The sequence below is a fragment of the Abramis brama genome, assembly GCF_963993115.1.
Source record: "Abramis brama genome assembly, chromosome: 14".
Lineage (NCBI taxonomy): Eukaryota > Metazoa > Chordata > Actinopteri > Cypriniformes > Leuciscidae > Abramis > Abramis brama.
The window spans coordinates 11643881-11662647 of record NC_139976.1 but is presented as its reverse complement, the minus strand read 5'-3'; the positions used below and the strand labels follow the sequence as shown (position 1 = coordinate 11662647).

General features: G+C 37.3%; 1 protein-coding gene and 2 long non-coding RNA genes across 4 annotated transcripts; 1 reads left to right on the top strand and 2 right to left on the bottom strand.

Annotated features, from left to right (window-relative positions):
* Nucleotides 1–2248: 2248 nt before the first annotated feature.
* Nucleotides 2249–8759, bottom strand: LOC311095692. Its single transcript, XR_014608886.1, has 3 exons — nucleotides 8582–8759; nucleotides 5476–5519; nucleotides 2249–5264 (listed from the first exon to the last, which is right to left on the bottom strand). It is a non-coding gene; the product is annotated as an uncharacterized lncRNA (long non-coding RNA).
* A 147-nt stretch (nucleotides 8760–8906) lies between these two features.
* On the top strand, nucleotides 8907–13956 carry kcnk1a (potassium channel, subfamily K, member 1a). Its single transcript, XM_084134365.1, has 3 exons — nucleotides 8907–9455; nucleotides 11288–11683; nucleotides 12004–13956. The coding sequence occupies exons 1-3, from the start codon at nucleotides 9101–9103 to the stop codon at nucleotides 12267–12269; spliced, it is 1017 nt and encodes a 338-aa protein (XP_083990491.1). The 5' UTR covers nucleotides 8907–9100; the 3' UTR covers nucleotides 12270–13956.
* Nucleotides 11562–17979, bottom strand: LOC311095691. 2 transcript variants are annotated; one of them, XR_014608884.1, is made up of 3 exons: nucleotides 17747–17979; nucleotides 11985–12095; nucleotides 11562–11681 (listed from the first exon to the last, which is right to left on the bottom strand). It is a non-coding gene; the product is annotated as an uncharacterized lncRNA (long non-coding RNA). The 2 variants fall into 2 exon arrangements; XR_014608885.1 differs by having other exon boundaries at nucleotides 17772–17979.
* Nucleotides 17980–18767: the final 788 nt, after the last annotated feature.

The following is an 18767-nucleotide window of genomic DNA, read 5'->3' as shown; positions in this document are numbered from 1 at the left end:
ATTTGAAGGCATTACTGCATCTCACTCTTTTATTTCCAGGTCCATCAGTATGAAATAGAACCATAATGACAGAAATATATAAATAATGTGATAAAATTCAAGACATAAATTAGCTGAGATTTATGAAACAAGGCTGGCCAGAAATAGTTTCCTCTTTTTCTAGACAAAATAGCAAAGTAGGGAAAAACTCTATTAAATGTGACTTAAATATTTATTCATATACAGGGATAATAATGAAAATTGTTGGGTACTATATATAAATACACACAAACAATCTAATGTTCAAAAGTTTAAAGTCGGTAAGAGTTTAGTTCAGATGTTCAGTATAACAGGATTTTCACCTTTTCTCTGTGAATTGTGTGACGGATGGTGCAAATGAGCACAAGGCCAAATACTGCAGCACAACAATTTCCTAAAATCCATATAGTCATATAAAACTGGGAAAGTGGAAAATATAGTTGCAGGTCAAAAGTGCGCAGAGAGAACGATGAGAGCTCTTTCATCATATCAGTACGTTTTTGAAATGATTTTGTGTACTGTTGTCGTTCTTGTTCCAGCAGAGGTAAAGTGCAGAAGACTAATGGCTCATGGTGAATAGAGTGCTGTTTTTGAACATTAAAATACAGTCATCTCAGTGGTGCATTTCCTCTCAAGACCCAAAATGACATGGAAAGTTCATTATTATAATACATCTTTTAAAATATTATGCTTGCATCCTGTTTTGGGAGATTATTGCATATAGGCCAAGCAACAGATAAGAAAACATTTTCCATTTCATGTTTTTTATAATTCCTCTTTCAGAAACACAAGCCTGCCATATGCAGCAAGATGTGGAAAAGATATTTTATAGAAATTGGGGGCAAAGATGAGGGTTTATGAACTTCTATCATCTGCAGTGACCACATAAAAGATGCAGTGATTACATAAGGCAAAAGACAATAGAGTGATGTAATGTGGACCACCCAGCTGTTTTTAGTAATGTCAATATTTGGGCAATGAACAAACTAATGAACACACAATGCTAAAATGTTAACAAGTTTTCTTCAAAAGAACACAATAGAGACACACAATTCCTTGACTCGACAAATTTTAATTCTGTCATCATTTGTTCACCCTCATGTTGTTTCAAACTGAATGAGTTTCTTCTGTGGAACATAAAAGAAGCATATTTTCAATAATGTTTTTTTACTTACATTCATTACGAAGTGTAGAGACATTTTTCAAAACATCTTTTTAATTTTTTTGGTGAACTATCCCATAATCTCAACTATGGTGAGCATTTATTCAAATAGGTTGTCTAAAAATTGGCAGATTAGAGACCATTTAGCAGAGGGCCCTATTTTAACGATCTAAGCGCATGGAAGCGCAGGGCGCAAGTTCAAGTAGGGCGTGTTAATGACGGGGAAAATGGTCGGCGCTCCAGGCGCATGGTCTAAAAGGGTTGTCCCTATTCTCTTAATGAGTTTATGGGTGTGTTTTGGGATTTACGTGCGTTAAACCAATCAGAGTCGCCAGTTACGCTCGCGCCATGGCAGATTCGCTATTTACATTATGGAATTTAGCCCTTTTCACACAGAGATTCCGGAAAATACACGGATAAAGTGACCCGGGATTTGACCCGGGTTCGTTTGATTTTGGTTCATTCACACTGCCAGTGATTTTCCGGAATCAGAGAGTGCGTTCACACACAACCCGTAAAAATCCCGTAGAGACATGTGACATCAATGTTGTAGCCTAATGTCTCAGCAGCGTCTTAAGTTTGCTTATGAGATGCGATTCATCTCTCTCTCGCTTCCACGCTTGTGCATTTTTTTTCTCTGATTCGATCATAAACCTGCGCATTACGTAGGCTACCGGGATCATCTTGCTGTGTGAAAGGGGCTGATAGTGGAAAGACCGAAGCCGTCTCCAGAGCGCGAACGGAACTGCTCGTGCGCGAGGTAAAAGTGCGCAAGCAGATCATCTACGTGACAAGCCGGATTCCACCATATCTTTATGTACATAATAATCTTTTACATTGTAATCCTTTTATTTTAAATATTTGGCATGTTGTGCTGCTGTATGTGCGTCCCTGTGTGTTTAATAAGCAGAGTGTACGCACTCTACTAACGCACTCCACATTACTAACGCACTCTTTAAATAACAAAAATAAATAAATAAATAAATATAGCATATATATATATATATATATATATATATATATATATATATATATATATATATACCATTGACTTTAGACCAGGTTTCAGTTGGTCAATGGCGCAGTCTATTTCAGTTACCTCAACATAGCAACGCGCCAACTATGCCCCAGAACACACCTCGTTTTCAGACCAGCACGCCCATGGGCGAACAAATGGGCACAAATGTATTTGCTATTTAAACAATGTGGCATAGTACGTGAAAATGACAACTGTGTCGGACTGAAACTAGCAAAAAACACTTGCATCGCGCTTGGCGCTGCATTGCGCCTGGTGTAAGATAGGGCCCTAAATGTCTTTCACACATGTTCTGCTATGTGACTGTATCGATTCATCTAACAAATACTCATGTTGTGGACAAAAACAACAGCTTGTTTTGTAGACACCCGTAGAGCAAGAGGAACTGAACTGTCACAACAGTAACTGAGCTCTCAGTTACTCACTCACACTCTATGGTTATTACATGCTTAATTACATTGGCTTACTCATATTACTCATATTTGTCCAATAGGTCCGGGGTCATTTCAAGCAAACGTCTGGACATATCACAACAGCTTTTCCGGTTAAACAAATCTCCTTACCCAGAAATGTCTAACTAAATCATGTTATCTAAACATCTTCACAAAAAGCATGAGAACCGGCCATCATTAATAATCTTCATTAATCATACTTTACTGACAGGCAGACTCATTCTTTCAGCAAGATATAGAACTAGAAGCGGGAACAAGTTCAAAGTTGTTGTTTTACTTTAATCCAAAGGTCGGCAAAATTGCTTTCTTTTGCTTTCATCTAAAAACATGATCATTCATCAAGATTCTGTCAAAATACAATCCATTCCCTTTTTCTTCTTTTTTTTTTTTTTAGGACCAAGGGAGTTTAAAACAGCTTGTTCCAAATAACTCCTCAGCTCATTAGGGAACCACATGGAAAAACCCGTCTGTTTCATTCATTCACATAAAGGTATAAATCATCTGCAAAGGTAATGGTCATTCATTGCGTTTGATGTCAGTGCAAACAACTTAATCAAAGACACCAGTCTGACTTCACTATTGGCAGGCAAATAAAGATGAATGCGGCAAGGGTGCCAGTTTCAGTGTTTCGAAAAAAGAGAGACCACAAGACAAAGTATTCATTTCAGAGCATATTACAGATGCATCTTTTCAGTTGCCGTACAGAGGCATGGCAAATTGATGATGTATGATTCAGGGTAGATTAAGAGGATATTAACTTTGCCACATTCTGGCCATAAGATGAGCTCATGGAGGAAGTTCAGCACATTTCAAACACCAGCCACTTTCACATTTCTGCGTACCAAGCCAGTCATCTGTCTGAGAAGAGAAGCTGATTAGTTCTGCACTCAAAACACCAAAAAATGGTGTTGAGGTCATGAAGGAAGGTGGCAGATTAAATTAGAAATGCTTTACAAAAAGCAGACTCTCAAAATGTTAAGAGTTATTAACTTCATGGGCAAATCTATTTTTTTTTTTTTTTTTTTTTTATGTTCCTCTGACATTTTTAAAACCCAGTAGTCAGATACTAGTAATAGTTATTTCCAGTATAATTATCAAATGAACACTGTGCAAACTCACCTGCGCTACAAAATCTACACCAACACTATTGACTCTACAACTACACAATAAAATAAGTCATATTTTACTCAAATTTGCAGTCTGAATTGAATCTAAGATTAATGGCAAGAAAACACTTATTTCTATCCAGTCATCTTCGCAGACTGCACACGAAAAATACTTTGTGACCTATGAAGACCAGTCAATGAACAATGACTCGGATGATCGGATGATCTTTTTAGTGAATAAACCAGTGAAGCCGATTCACATTCAAATGATTCTTGAGCCAATCCATTGAATAAAACCATTTTTATATTGACAGATGGATGGATGGATGGATGGATGGATGGATGGATAGATTTGAAAGACTTGGGTCTTGAGGTATAAAGCGGTGATAAAAAATTATACTTTCTCGATTTTAATAATTCTTTATTTCGTTTTTCTAACATTAACTGCAGAAGTGCATACAAGAATGCTAGTGAGTTTTCTCCCAGTGGCCATAAAAAATGGTGATATAAATCAGAGGAGGTAATGCAGGCTTTATTCTCAAAGGAGTGAATAGAATGCAGCGTGCTCACCCCAGCTCTTCATGAACTAGACCTAGTGTAAGAGCTCCTGTGGAGTGGACCGGCTGGGATGTCTTTTCCAGATGCATTTTCTGTGTCCCGACTACAGCCTACATGTCCAAAGTGAACCGCAGAAGTTGTTGAGCCAGGAAGCTTCCCCTGCACTCAACCTGAAACATATGCATGTATATGCAGCATGTGGCCCCAATCAATGACGTGCCCCAAAAAGTACAGCTGAACATACACGCTGAGTGGCAGCTCCTGCCAAAGCACTCAACCCGGCTAACTAGTGTCCTGCCTGCGGGCCCATGGCGTCAGGGTGCTTGTGCGTCACAAAAGGATGACAAACCAAGGCCAGCTGTCAGATTGGTCCAGATCTTAATTTCAGCACTATTGCAACATAAGCCTGGGAACTGGTCAACAGCCCAGGGATGGTAAAAAAAAAAACCTAACAGAAGGCACAAACACAAATGCCAACCATTGAGACAGAATGTTGACTTTGGATGGAGAGCTCTGCATGTGTTCACTTCCTGTAGAGGCTATACCATGTTAACAGCAGTCTGTGCCATGTAAGAGACAAATGATAGACATAAGACAAGGTTAAGTGGAGACTCACAACATGATCTCCTTTGATTTATGAAGTAACCTCATGCTGGATTTTTAGAAAGTTCTTGTTTTCAACAAATAGGACATTTAATCCCTATGTGCGCACTGACATTTCATCTGTCTTTCTTTTCAGCCAGCAACTGGAAGAAAAGGGCCTTTCTGTGAAGCATTAAAACCAAGTTGGAATGCTTTGAAGCATTTATGCTTCTCTGCTGTTCCTTTACGCGCACAGGTGTAGATCAACAGAAGTGTCGACAAAGCCACCGATCAATCTTCATTCAGTGTCCTCCCTTTGACGTAGGAAATATCACTGGTTTTTACGAGGTCTGAAAAATATGATTAAGGCACAAGTGAGTAATGGAAATAACATTTGAATAATGGAATGAGTATGTGAAAATGGCTTTAAACAGTAGGTGATAACCTAATGGTAGCCTCATAAAACACAACCCAACAATTCAAAACACATAACAAACAACTTCCTCTGCATTTAAAGTAGCTAAACATGGAAATCACAAGCTTTTAAAATATAACACTTACCACAGCAGGCGGAGAAGTACAGTAGACAGAGGAACATCAAAGGTCTGTGGGCCGTGAAACAGGAACGATAAATTATACCCAGGTGTAAGGTTGACAGTGTTCTAGACACACTTTAATGGACTATAACTCTACAGATGTGGCATGGTAAATATATATTTTTTCCACTCACAGTAGAGGAATGCAAATATACGTGCTAAGGTGACGGACAGAGTTTGCTATGCTTTCAAAAACATGGTAGGGAGAATAACCAGACCAGGTTTTTGACACTTTTTAGACACATTTTCCCCCCAGTTTTTGGAGTCACAGCACCCTCTAGTGGTCATTAAAAGGAGCAATAACACTGAAAGACCCATATTGGTCATCCAGTAATCTGAATGTGGCCTTCTGAAGGTATATGGGGATCATCATGGCTCAGCGTATTCTGCATTAAAGGTAGCATTCACAAAGTACACATTTTTTTTCCTTCATTTTACATCTACAAGTACACCCCTACTCTTTACGAGAAATGCCATGGGATTTTTAATGACCACAGAGAGTCAGGGTCTCGGTTTAACGTCTCATCCGAAGGACAGTGCTTATTGACAGTATGGTGTCCCCGTCACTCTACTGGGGCGTTAGGACCCACACAGACCACAGGATGAGCGCCCCCTGCTGGTCTCACTAACATCTCTTCCAGCAGCAACCTAGTTTTCTCAGGAGGTCTCCCATCCAGATACTGACCAGGCTCAACCCTGCTTAACTTCAGTGGGCAACCAGTCTTGGGCTACAGGGTGGTATGGCTGCTGGCATAAGTTACAATTTTATTTCACATTCCATTACACTGAGTCTCACGTTCTCAGCTAACAATTTTTGGTTCCCATAACATTATATTTTTTTGTTCACAGAACGTTATTTTTTTAAGGTTTGTTTTTGGTTAGCCAGGAAAGTTTTATTGACGGAAATAGGACGTAAGTTTTTGGTTTGTAGAATGTTATTCTAACGTTCCATATAATGGTTGCAAAAAAAATAACGATTATGGGACGTTCTGTAGGCCTTTAAGTTATTTTTAGGCTATTTAAAAATAACCACCCTGCAACGTTCTGATAACGTTATTTTATGGTTGCAAAATAATAATATTGAGGAACTGTCTTTCTGTACAAGTTATTTTTTAGGTTATTTAAAAATAACCTTAGGCTACAACGTTCTGGGAATGTTATTTTATGGTTGCAAAAAAAAAAAAAAACTAAAAAGAGCGTACCTAGAATGTTATTATTTGGTTCTCTAAAATAACCAAACGGGAACCAGATACTAACGTTGGGGAACATTCTGTATTTTCTGGATTAAACGCAAAAACGCTGCTGTGGCTTGCTTACTTTACTGCATGGCATTATAGACCTATATTACGAATATTGTTGGCTCTTTTGTCAGTCGCTTTCTATAAAAGAGCCTGCTAAAAGCATAACTGTAAATGTAATGTAAACATCCACGTTGCACTCCCGTTTGGCGCATGGCACAGCGTTCTAATTTAGGCTAAGTTTAAAAGGTAAAAGTAGCTCAGCGCAAAAACGCGTTCTTTGTGAATCAACCCTTATGGTTATTAGATTAAAAAACCTCTATCTGGCGAATATCTGGTGATTATTTTCACAAGAATAACATAGTTTGATAATAATCTTATTGTCAGTGAAATTTATGTCAATAATTGTCATAGTAGATTAGTTTTAACATATCACTTACAGTAGCCTATAACAATAACATTGATCTGAGTGCCTGTGTGAAAGCAACAACCTTGACTACTGGCTCTCTGGTCTGGCCTGAGGTCTCACATTTCACTCGATCATCCAGAAATAACCCAAAGGAGCAGAACAGAATATAAAAAGGAAGCTCTCACAGTTTGACTTCTGTTCAATACCAAGAATAAAGTGTAGTCATCCAATGATGCAGCAATACTGCAGCCACTCACGAAAACAGGCACTAAAATCATGACAAGAGCATTGTTTGAGAGAGAGTTTGTGATTGGCTTAATTCTTCTCATTGTACTTTTACCTTATTTAATTGTTTTACAGTGTCACACAAGGAACTTGTCAACGTGAGCAGTCTAATGATCTCAGATTATCTGAATGTGCACAGACCAGTTTATTGAGTTATGCATCTCCTCATGTGTAATGCTGCCACGCAGGGTGGGGTCATGTTTTTAAAATGAAGAAATGTTTCAAAGATCAAAGGATGTGATGAGTTAAAGTTCAAGTTCACAAAAAAAAAAAGAAAAGAAAAAAGAAAAGAAAAGAAAATTCTATCATCATGTCATTCCAACCTTAATTCTTCTGGAACAAACAAGGGGAATTTTTTGAAGTGAATGAGGACAGATGATGTCAAGCTCCAACAAGACAAAAAAGCAAATTTGTTGTAAAAATGGTAGATACAACTTCTGTGCTACGTTCCACGTGTGATATGCCCTAAAAAGTCAAAAAATAGCTTTCATTATTATTATTATTCAATGACAATCTTGACATTCATCCTCTGGTCATGTTTGTGATTGAATTGTTCTTTTGTGTCACAGATATTTTCAGTGAATCAGGTGACTGAATAACAAAACTGGACTGAATGATTAATTTGTGAATCAAACTGATGTTATTCTGGAGTTTATAAGTATAGCTGTCAATAATCACTTTTATATTTTGTTTAATAAAAACAGTTGTCATTAATGTTCAAACCAAATCTACGCCATTGGTCATACAGCTAATGGCTTCAAGAGACATGAAACAGTTCAGCTGATGTGGGCCACTTTTATGATACTATGGCACTTTCATACTCCGGCTCAATTTACATTTATTGATCAGATGATAGACTGAAAAGGTCACTGAACTATAGATGAAATGCAGACAGTCCACCTCACAACTGCCCTTCACAGAAACCAGACACAAATTTTGGCTATACACTACAGAACCACTGGTAGCCTACAAAAGCCTTTCGATGGGCTACATAGAAACAGGTGAGGTCACTTTGTTTGAGGTCACATCCAAACACCACCTGGTCAAACCTGTCCTACCAGGTAGGCCTGACATAAACTGTCCCAGTGATGGCCCATTATGTCTTTGAGAAGATGCAGACTAATGGGGCTTTCACTTACCTATAATATTGTCTCTTTGAGACAGCTTGCTTAACTGTCTCTCTCTCTCTTATAAAGGCAAATTTACTGGGTGCGCCCTGCCGTGATAAATGTGATGAATAAAGCTGATCTGCGTAAGGTGACACGCGGAGGAACAAGACGTCATGAGTCTGACGTAAATCTACTACGGCGAAGGCAATCTTATGAATATTAATCAGGTACCGCTGACGTCCATTGCAACCGTCCAATGGTGAAGGCTTATCTATAAATATTAATTAAGTAGTGCTGACGTTGCGTTGTTACCTTCTACAGTTAGATTCATGAATATTAACAAAAACCCTTAGCCATAGTACGATTAGTCAACGCGTCTACTGATAGTCCGTCGCATCAGCTCCGCAATACCGGCAGGAGACAAACAGGAAATTATAACTTAAAGACAGCTTTAAGAGTTTATTTCTTTGTATGAAACGAGTTTATTCTGTTCTTGGACTGGACTAAGTTACCTGTATTAATTATCTCACCTATTTTTCCGCGGAGACAATGCTTCAGTGTCTATCGGGAGGTTCGTGTGTGCGTGTCATAGAAGGTTACAGGTCTACGTGGTATTTTTTGGTATTGGTGGCGGCGTATGTGGTGTATCTGATATTCGGGGCTTTAGTGTTTTCCGCGGTGGAACTGCCGTATGAGGAGAAGCTTCGACAGGAGCTTCGGGCCGTGAAGCAGCAGTTTCTAGATGACAATGAATGTCTGTCCGATGAAAGACTTGAGGAGTTTCTGGCTAAAGCATTAGAGGCGAGTAATTACGGTGTGTCGGTTCTCAATAATGCCACCACTAGCTGGAACTGGGATTTCACATCTGCACTCTTCTTTGCCAGCACTGTGCTTTCCACGACAGGTGAGCACAGTCTCTTGACAACACTATGCATTATAGGATTTTTTTTTTTTATGTAAAAAAAAATAAATATATATATATATATATATTTGTGTGTGTGTGTGTGTGTATTTTAACACAGTTTATTTACATGAGATAATTCTGATAATCTGAAGTCATTCTGTACAATTATTCACCCAAGAGGCTGAGACAGAAAAGAGGCCATTGATGTCATTTCATTAAGGTCGACCTGTCCTCTCTGATCTGCGATAAAAGCATTAGCCTATAGCTTACGCCTGTGTTGTCTGACAAGCTTGGATGGTCTTGTTAAACAGCCCAACATTTACAATTATATTATTTATAAATACTAAAATATGCTTTAAAACAAGCATGCATGTAAGCTAACTCTAGAAAAGAGACATGCCTGTATCATGGGTCCCCTCCCTTCATAAATAGTCAAAAGTCAACAAATCTTTTTGGGCCTGGCCCTGATTGTTAACATTTGCAATATATTAATAAGGTACTTGCCAACGTAATAAGACAATAAAAAGGAGGTAAATAAAATATTTTCTTAATCTGCAAAAAGGAAAAGGTAAAAACATAAAACAATAAAATAGGATACAGTGGGAGCTTAGACACTCTCTTTCATACACACACACACAAAGAGAGAGAGAGAGAGAGAGAGAGAGAATTTATTTTGCTTATTATTTCTTTTCTTTTTTTTTTCTTTTTTTTTGCTAATTAAACTAGTTTGCCAAAGTTCAGTCACATGAGATAAAAACATATGTGTTTTAGAAAAAACTGGATGTTATTTCACACGGACTTCATCATTTCAAATGACCTGCAGTGTCATGCAATTGACTGAGTAACTACTTTAACATTAAAGTCAGTGCTCAAGATGCTTTATTAAAGGGTTAGTTCACCCAAAAATGAAAATTCTGTCAGTAATTACTCACCCTTCCAACCCCGTAAGACTTTCGTTCATCTTCGGAACACAAATTAAGATATTTTTGATGAAATCTGAGAACTGTCTCACTCATTCATAGGCTGCTAGGTAATCGATATCTGCCATCCCAGAAAAGTTAGTAAAGATATCATTAAAATAGTCCAAGTGACTACAGTGACTACCTTAAGTTTATCAAACAACGAGAATACTTTTTGTGCGCAAAAAAACAAACAAAAAAATAACGGCTTTATTCAACTATTCATTTTCTTCTGTGTGGGCTTCTGAGTGAGTTCACGTAGTGTAACAGCGCAGCGCTTCTGGGTTGTACATCAGAACGTAGGCTCACTAGTGGCTACGTTCTGACGTACTAACTTTTCTGGGATGGCAGATATCGATTACCTGGCTGGCACCCTATGAATGAGTGATTTTTTTGGGTGAACTAACCCTTTAAACATTAGTATAAAAGTAGCAACAAACAGAACACCAAATAGGCTACTTTATTTGGAAACACTTTTGAACCTTTTCTGTTCTAATGATAATGACCATCCTCACAGGTCCATTTTTAGAGGTTTTATTTATTAGGATACTCTTACAAATATAGCAAGTGCATACTCATATATTTGCAGTCCCTGTGAAGCCCTAGTGGTTTTGTAATTCAATGTGGATGATCTGGTGGGAGATTTGAAGGGTGTCTGAAGGATAAGCATGTAGTGTGTGTAGTGTTTCCAAGGATTATGTAACTTAATCCAGCAGTATTTAAGTTCTACAAAAGGAAACACCCTTGACATTCCTGGTGACTTTTCTTTATGTCATTAAGATGATGTTTAATACACAAATTAAATGGTTATTTTGAGTAAAATGCTAGATTGTGCAAAATACCTTTTCAAAGAGCTTCATGTTTTCTTTCCAGGGTATGGCCACACCGTTCCTCTGTCGGATGGGGGTAAGGCCTTCTGCATCATTTACTCAGTGGTGGGAATCCCATTCACCCTGCTGTTCCTGACTGCGGTGGTCCAGAGGATCATGGAGTTCAGTACCCGCAGGCCCGTGGAGCACCTGCACCGGCGCTGGGGCATGTCCAAACCTCTGCTGGCCGGCCTGCACGCTGCCCTACTGGCCACTATTACCATCTCCTGCTTCTTCCTTATACCTGCCATCATCTTCTCAGTACTGGAAGAGGAGTGGAATTTCCTAGAGTCCTTCTATTTCTGCTTCATCTCTCTTAGTACTATTGGCTTGGGTGATTATGTACCAGGAGAGGGCTACCACCAGAGGTTCAGAGAACTCTATAAATTGGGCATTACCTGTAAGTGCACAATCAGTTGAATCCTTATTAATGTACAGAGCCATATATTGTACATTTCATTTGACATTCATACATGCACTACTGTTCAAAAGATTGGGATCAGGAATGTTTTCTTAATGTTTTTTAAAGTCTCTTATGTTCACCAAGGCTGCATTTATTTGATCAAAAATACAGTAAAACAGTAATATTATGAAATAGTACAATGAGACATTTAGCAGAACTTTAACTGTGGACTTGAACTTTATCTTAGTTTGCTAAAGAGATCCCTCAAGGGTCATATTCCATCTCTCGTTAACCCTACCTGTCTTTCTCCTATACAGTCTATCTGATATTGGGCTTGATCGCGATGTTGGTGGTTCTGGAAACCTTCTGTGAACTTCAGCAGCTGAAGAAGCTCAGGAAGATGTTCTACCTAAAGAAACAAAAAACAGAGGACCAGCTTAACATCGTGGATCATGATCACCTCTCCTTTGCCTCTGTGTCTGACCAGGCATCCTCATTTAGAGAGGATAAGACTGATGTGTTTCCTGATGACATGGTCTCCACCTCACCTACTGCCACCTCTAATGGACCAATGGGCCAATGAGGCATCCTGAAATTCTGTATCTAGAACCCGACACATCAATGTTTCTGAAGCACCTCCAAAATCAATGTTTTGTTAGTGTACTCTGCTGTTAAGTTAGCTAAAACTTACCATAGATATGAATACTTGAAACACCGGATAAAGGTAAGTTACAGTGCTGTGGAAAAGGATTGTATGAATTTGTAGAATAGTTCATAATATCATAATATCAGATATTCTTCATGCAGCTACTGAACTGAAAAACGTGTTGTGACCAAGGTGCGTGTGTGTATGTGTGTGTGTGTGTGTGTGTACGATGGATAAATCCATCCATGAATTCTGAAAATAAATATTTAACTGGTAAGTGGTCATAGACTAGCTGTACATATTCCGGTTCTTGTTAGGTAACTTAAAAGGGATCCATATCCTGTATTATAGGTTTACAGATGTAATAATGTAATTCATGTTTTCTGGCTATTCTAATTTGAAGAATTGCTTTAGGCTGAAATATACCACACATCTTTTGTACAGATTCTTGCCCTGATTGCAGTCTGAACAAGTCAGTGCTACACTCTTAAAAATAAAGGTTCTCTATTGGCATTGATGGTTCCATGAAGAACCTTTAACATCCATGGAAACTTTCCATTGCACAAAAGTTTCTTTATAGTGGGAAAAGGTTCTTTAGATTTTTAAAATCCCACTAAGAAAAATGGTTATTTAATGAACTGTCCACTAAAAGGTTCTTTAGGGAACCATAAATAGTTCTTCTATGGCATTGCTTTGACCCTTTTGGAACATTTATTTTAAAAGTCTGAGCCATACCAATTTTAGGCAGTCGGTGTAGACAGATTTAGCAGAAAATCACGTAGTGTAATACAGGCACAGACTCCGATTTATTTAATTTTTTATCTCATGATTCCATCCAAGCATTCCGTCAAAGGATATCAAACATGTTATCAAACTAGTGTTTTCATTTGGCAGCAACAATGTGCACAATTATGCCTAATTTTGTTGTGTTCATAACTTGAAAGTCTGGTAGTGTTTGATCCTCATTTGTTTAGTGTAAAGGTTGTGTAGTGTATTCCTGCCTGAAGCCTATTCAAAGTCTGCAAGTGTACAATGCCTAGTGTCATTTTTAGACGGGCAGGTCCCTGGTGATTTTTTTTTTTTTTTTTACATTCCATAATGCTTAAAGGGAATTTAAAATATATTTTTAGTAGAGGCATAAGACAATCAAAAAGCTGTATAAGTAATTTATCTACTAAAGGGATTATTGTTTTTTTTTTTTTTTTTTTTTGCCTTTAGTAATGTTGGCTATCCTGAAGCAGTTCTGTTTGTTGCAGTAGGCAGTGTCCACCACCTAAGGGTGCTGTAGTGCATTGAGTGCCATTACTGTTGTATTGTAAGCAAAAAACAGAAGTCACATCAGTACATCATATGCTCTTATGAGTGACTGGGTATACTGCTGAAGGAAATACATTTTATCATTAATTTATAGTTTTCAGTTTTATATTTTAATTTTATTTCACATGCCTTAAAATGCTGAAAGTTGTGCATTTAATGTATGTTTCAAGTCGCACTTTATCAAAACAGAATAAACTGGTAATAGATCATGTGATTGTATTGTGTCCATTCTTCAGCAAATAGCAAGATGCTGTACAGTACATACACAACAGAATTTGCAGGACACATATTAAAAAATAATCCAAACTCATCTCCTCCACCTCTCAGAGTTTACCTAGATCATTTTGCTAGGCTATATCAGTGTGTTAAAACCTTGCTGAGTGGGGGTGAAGAGGCTTTGTGGACCCGAGCAGCTGGAAGGTCTGTTAACAGTCTATCAGGATGCCTGCTCAGTGCTGTTAAAAGAGATATTTACTCTGCTGTTTGAAAGTGAATTCGATGCCATCCTGTAATTGTGGTGCTGAAATTGAGCCGAGGTTATGTTAACAAGGCCCCGCAGCTGAGCTCACCTTGTTAAACTTGAACAGGACATATTTCAATAAGTTGTCCTCAGCTTAGAGCATGTGAAACTAGAAGTGACCTTCTTGAGTTCCCCTAGACATTCACCTGAATGTTGCACTCATTATCATCACAGCATACGATATTGTTGAGAACAGTGAGTTTGTTAATGGACAATGTATTTTGCTTGTATAGCTGATATAGGAGTTTATGTTTCAGGGGGTTCACCAAAGGTAAATAATTTCTTTCATGGGAAAACTATGTTTTTTTTTTATATATTTGGTATTCAGAATGATTTCTTGTTAGTGTCTGTTGGTTTTTATTTTTGATTCACTATTTCACCATTCAAATGACAATATAATTTTTTTCCTATACCTCAGATCTCAGTAATGCTTCATTTACTGTACTGACTTAATATGAGATACGTGACCCTGGACCACAAAACCATGGATCACATGGGTCATTTTTTTTACATTGAGATTTAGGCTGAATAATTAAGCTTTCCATTGATGTATGGTTTGTTAGGATAGGACAATATTTGGCCGAGATACAACTATTTGAAAATCTGGAATCTGAGGGTGCAAAAAAATCTAAACATTGAGAAAATCACCTTTAAAGTTGTCCATTTATGTTCGCGCTTTTGCTGCATCCACTCACAATATATATATATATATATATTTACGGTAGGAAATTTACAAAATATCTTCATGGAACATGATCTTTACTTAATATCCTAATGATTTTTGGCATAAAAGAAAAATCGATCATTTTGACCCATACAATGTATTGTTGGCTATTGCCACAAATATACCCGTGCGACTTATGACTGGTTTTGTGATCCAGGGTCACATATTTCTTCTAAAATTCTTAGGGAGAAAAAAATACGCACAATAGACATTTGCTGACAAACAGTAAAAGTATTCTCAATATTAATGTGAATATGGTTCTTATAGCAAATACTTAAATACATTTAAATAATAAAAAAGTAAGAAATTAGTATAAATAATTTGGCTTCAGAAGTATTTGATGATAAATATTAGAGATATCTGACTGTGTCAACAATCTGAGACATTACTGAAATATCTTCGGAAACTCTAGAACAAGATCAAAAATCTCCATTTGATCTCCATTCAGTCTCATTGTTATCTAAACTGTAAAATCCAACAGTGATTCTAACTAACACTTTTTAGTTAACTTTACTTAATGTCTTAACTTAATTGTAAAAATCTAGTAATCCGTACTAATATATTCCTATTTCACTTTACTTGTTTTTTTTTAAGGCAATCGGTTTGCATGCTTTTTCTAAGTAAGTCCAACTAATTAGATTTTACAGTGAAAGAACATAGATATTAAAGAGATCTCTTGAATTTACTTTCCCATTGAAAATTGGATGTGTGGTACCAAAGGTAAAGGTATTTTGTCTGACTGTTGAAAGATTAACTATACATACAACTATACTGTACATATTACATTTCCCTATTTGAAGATATGACATAACAGCAACATGAATTAAATTTGAATGATATCACTCAGCTTATAAGCTTTAACTTATGGAATATAACCCCATGAATTACAATACATATTAAATTAAAAATAATAACACTATACTACCAACATGCAACTCTGCGGGCCTTCTGTACAAAATCATGGGGGAACCATCTTACCCCAAGGGTCTAATTTTATCTTTTCACTTAAAAAAAACATCTCGCCCCAGGTGGCATCCCTTCTGTTCACCTTGAAGAGAACAAACTATTGAATACTGCAGTTTTTATTTATAAATGTCTCCTTTTAACTTTGCCTTTGGTTTGTCCTTGATACATGTGAATGATTTCCACCAGCACTTCGATAGTTCTCACCCAAGATTTTTCAATTAAACTCCCTCTCCCATGGCCTGTGTTTATCCAAGCCAGTCTACTTCATTAGATATCAGGTCTCGCTACAGTGTGTGCCAAGCTCAATTTTGAGTTAAGCATATACAGTTGCTTCTCCCCACGGCGTTCTCCAACGGAAGGTGTCGGGAGGGTATTGATGGCGCTGTCAGAAGTTTTTGCTTAGCTAAGCACAGGTCTCCTGACTGAGGAGGTGGAGACGGATCTTCCGATCGATAGGTGCCAACCAGTTACAATGAACTCCCCTTCAGACACACACACAGACACACACACACACACACACACACACACACCGTGGCTCACACCCCCACAGCCAGCCATCTTTCAAAACCTGGCTGTGGACCGTGGAGCTGCCACACTGCAGGGAAAAGATCCCCACACATGATGTGCCGGCGCAATGCAGAAAGGGGACCAAACTCCAGCACCCTGTGTGCAACTATGTCCTCAAAAAGAAAGGTAAAAACTTATACATTTGATTAAGTGCTGAAAAGCTAATCTGAGTGACATTTTAATGACCTAATGATGATTTTAAGGTGTTTTATTAAGACTGGCTTTGATAACCAGCATAGATCTTTTAATCCTCAACTTACTGTCTTAAAGTCTTGCTTTTATTTCCTCTGCTATTTAATTTAGAAATCTGGCTTTAATTTTTTTTAATAACAGGCAGCAAATTCACAGGTTTTTGTTGCAATTTTGTTAATGTGAAATATAAAATTGGTTATTTGTCTTTGTTAAATTTGCTAAAATAACTGGTAACACTTTACAATAAGTTTTTAATGTTAACATTAATTATATTATTTAACATGAGCAATGAACATACTTCTACAGCATTTATTAATCTTAGTCAATGATATAGTTTCAACATTTACTAATGCATTTTTATCAAAAGTTGTTTTAGTTAATACACTCTGAACTATGAACAAACAATGAACAATTAGATTTTTACTAATGTTTACAAAGATTAATGATTAAAAAATGATATACTCATGGTTATTTTAAGCATTATGGTTAGTTAGATAATGTATTAACTATAACAGATGAGACTTTATTGTAAAGTGCTACAACAGCAGCAATGAAAAATGCCATAAACTAGTGAAAAAGTAAATGTGGAACTTATTAAACATGATTATGAACTAACATACATGCACTATATGTGAAAACTAAGATCTGCATCACTATTAGGTTATAATTGCTAATTTAATTGTTATAAATGTGAAAGATTGAACTTTGCATCAAACTTTAGCATGCAACTCCATTCCACAATGTTTGTGTCATGACTGAGTTCTTAAATTGTGTGGCTTGATGATGAGATATTGCTGTGATATGCACTTTTCTTAGTTTAAGATTTTTATTTGATGGACAATAAAATGCAGGTAAAAAATCTCATAGATTTACACTGAATGATTAAACAAACATTAAATTGACCCCAGCTGTAACGCACAAAACAAATGCTAATAACCAGTCAGAATGCATTAGCAACCGCATAGCAACACCCTGGTAACCACCCACAGCACCATAGAATTGGTGTTATTGAGTATGCAGGTACCACTCTTCTGGAATGTAAAAATTATGCATATTATGAGTATGTATGATGTACATGTATGGGATCAGTCTAAAACTCTGTGTGGGAAAAAAACAAGCTTTGCTTACAATGTTGTCTTCATGGGTAGCTTACCAACCCTCAAGATCCACTTCCTTCCTCATCTAAGTCTTGGCCAGTTTCCTTCTTTCCCCCTGCCATGCACTGGCATCTCTGCTGTGCCAGACAGATGGGCTGTGCTGGGCTGCTGTGTTTGCTGCAGTGTAGCTGTTCAACTAAAGGAAAATACACTGTGCTTCAGCTAAATTTAATGTGCATCACAAGAGCAACACAACAAGGATGTGTAAAAAGCAGAAGTGGACAGTAACAAAGTACCTTTACTTGAGTACTGTACTTATGTGCACTTTTTGAGTATCTGTACTTTACTTGAGTATATTTTTTCTGGAAACTTTTTTACTTTAACTTCACTACATTTGAAAGACAAATATTGTACTTTTTACTCCACTAAATTTCTGTCAAGGTCCTTGAGTAGAAAGTAGTAACGCCAGTCAGGGGATGATTTTGGTTGCAGACGTTGGATTTTGGTTGGAAATGAAAGTCGGGTTGACGTCAGAACAGGACGTCGGATTGACGTCAACATCCAATGTCAGACAGATGTTGGATTTTGGTTGGAAATGAAAGTCGGGTTGATCCGACTGATGTTGGTTTCTGACGTCAACCCAATTTTCATTTTCAACCACAATACAACATCTGATCAACGTTGGAGATTAACGTCAATCTGACGTTGGATTCTGACATCAACCTGATTTTCATTTTCAACGTTGGGTTCGGTCTTCTAAATGTGAATTTTGTCATTGTTTTGGAGTACACTAGCTTACAGTAAGGCTAACATATTCATACTAAAAGCCAAAAAAACTTTTCATAGAGACTTTAAATTGGACACTATTTGAGGGAACAGTGTCCGAAACAATTGTGGACGTTATTGAGTGCACTTATTCAATGTCACATTCAATCCCACTGCTGGAACTGTGTTCTAGAAATAAATTTGATATTGATATGAGCGTATAAGGGCGATTTCTGACACAACCAATATCTGATTAACGTTAGTATTATTGCTAGTCTTCTTGACTA

Excerpts from the sequence above, each read along its gene's own strand:
- kcnk1a (XM_084134365.1), top strand. The coding sequence starts at position 9,101 with ATGCTTCAGTGTCTATCGGGAGGTTCGTGTGTGCGTGTCATAGAAGGT. Across the intron at positions 9,456-11,287 it reads CACTGTGCTTTCCACGACAG|GGTATGGCCACACCGTTCCT; the intron begins GTGAGCACAGTC and ends TTTTCTTTCCAG. Across the intron at positions 11,684-12,003 it reads CTATAAATTGGGCATTACCT|TCTATCTGATATTGGGCTTG; the intron begins GTAAGTGCACAA and ends TCTCCTATACAG.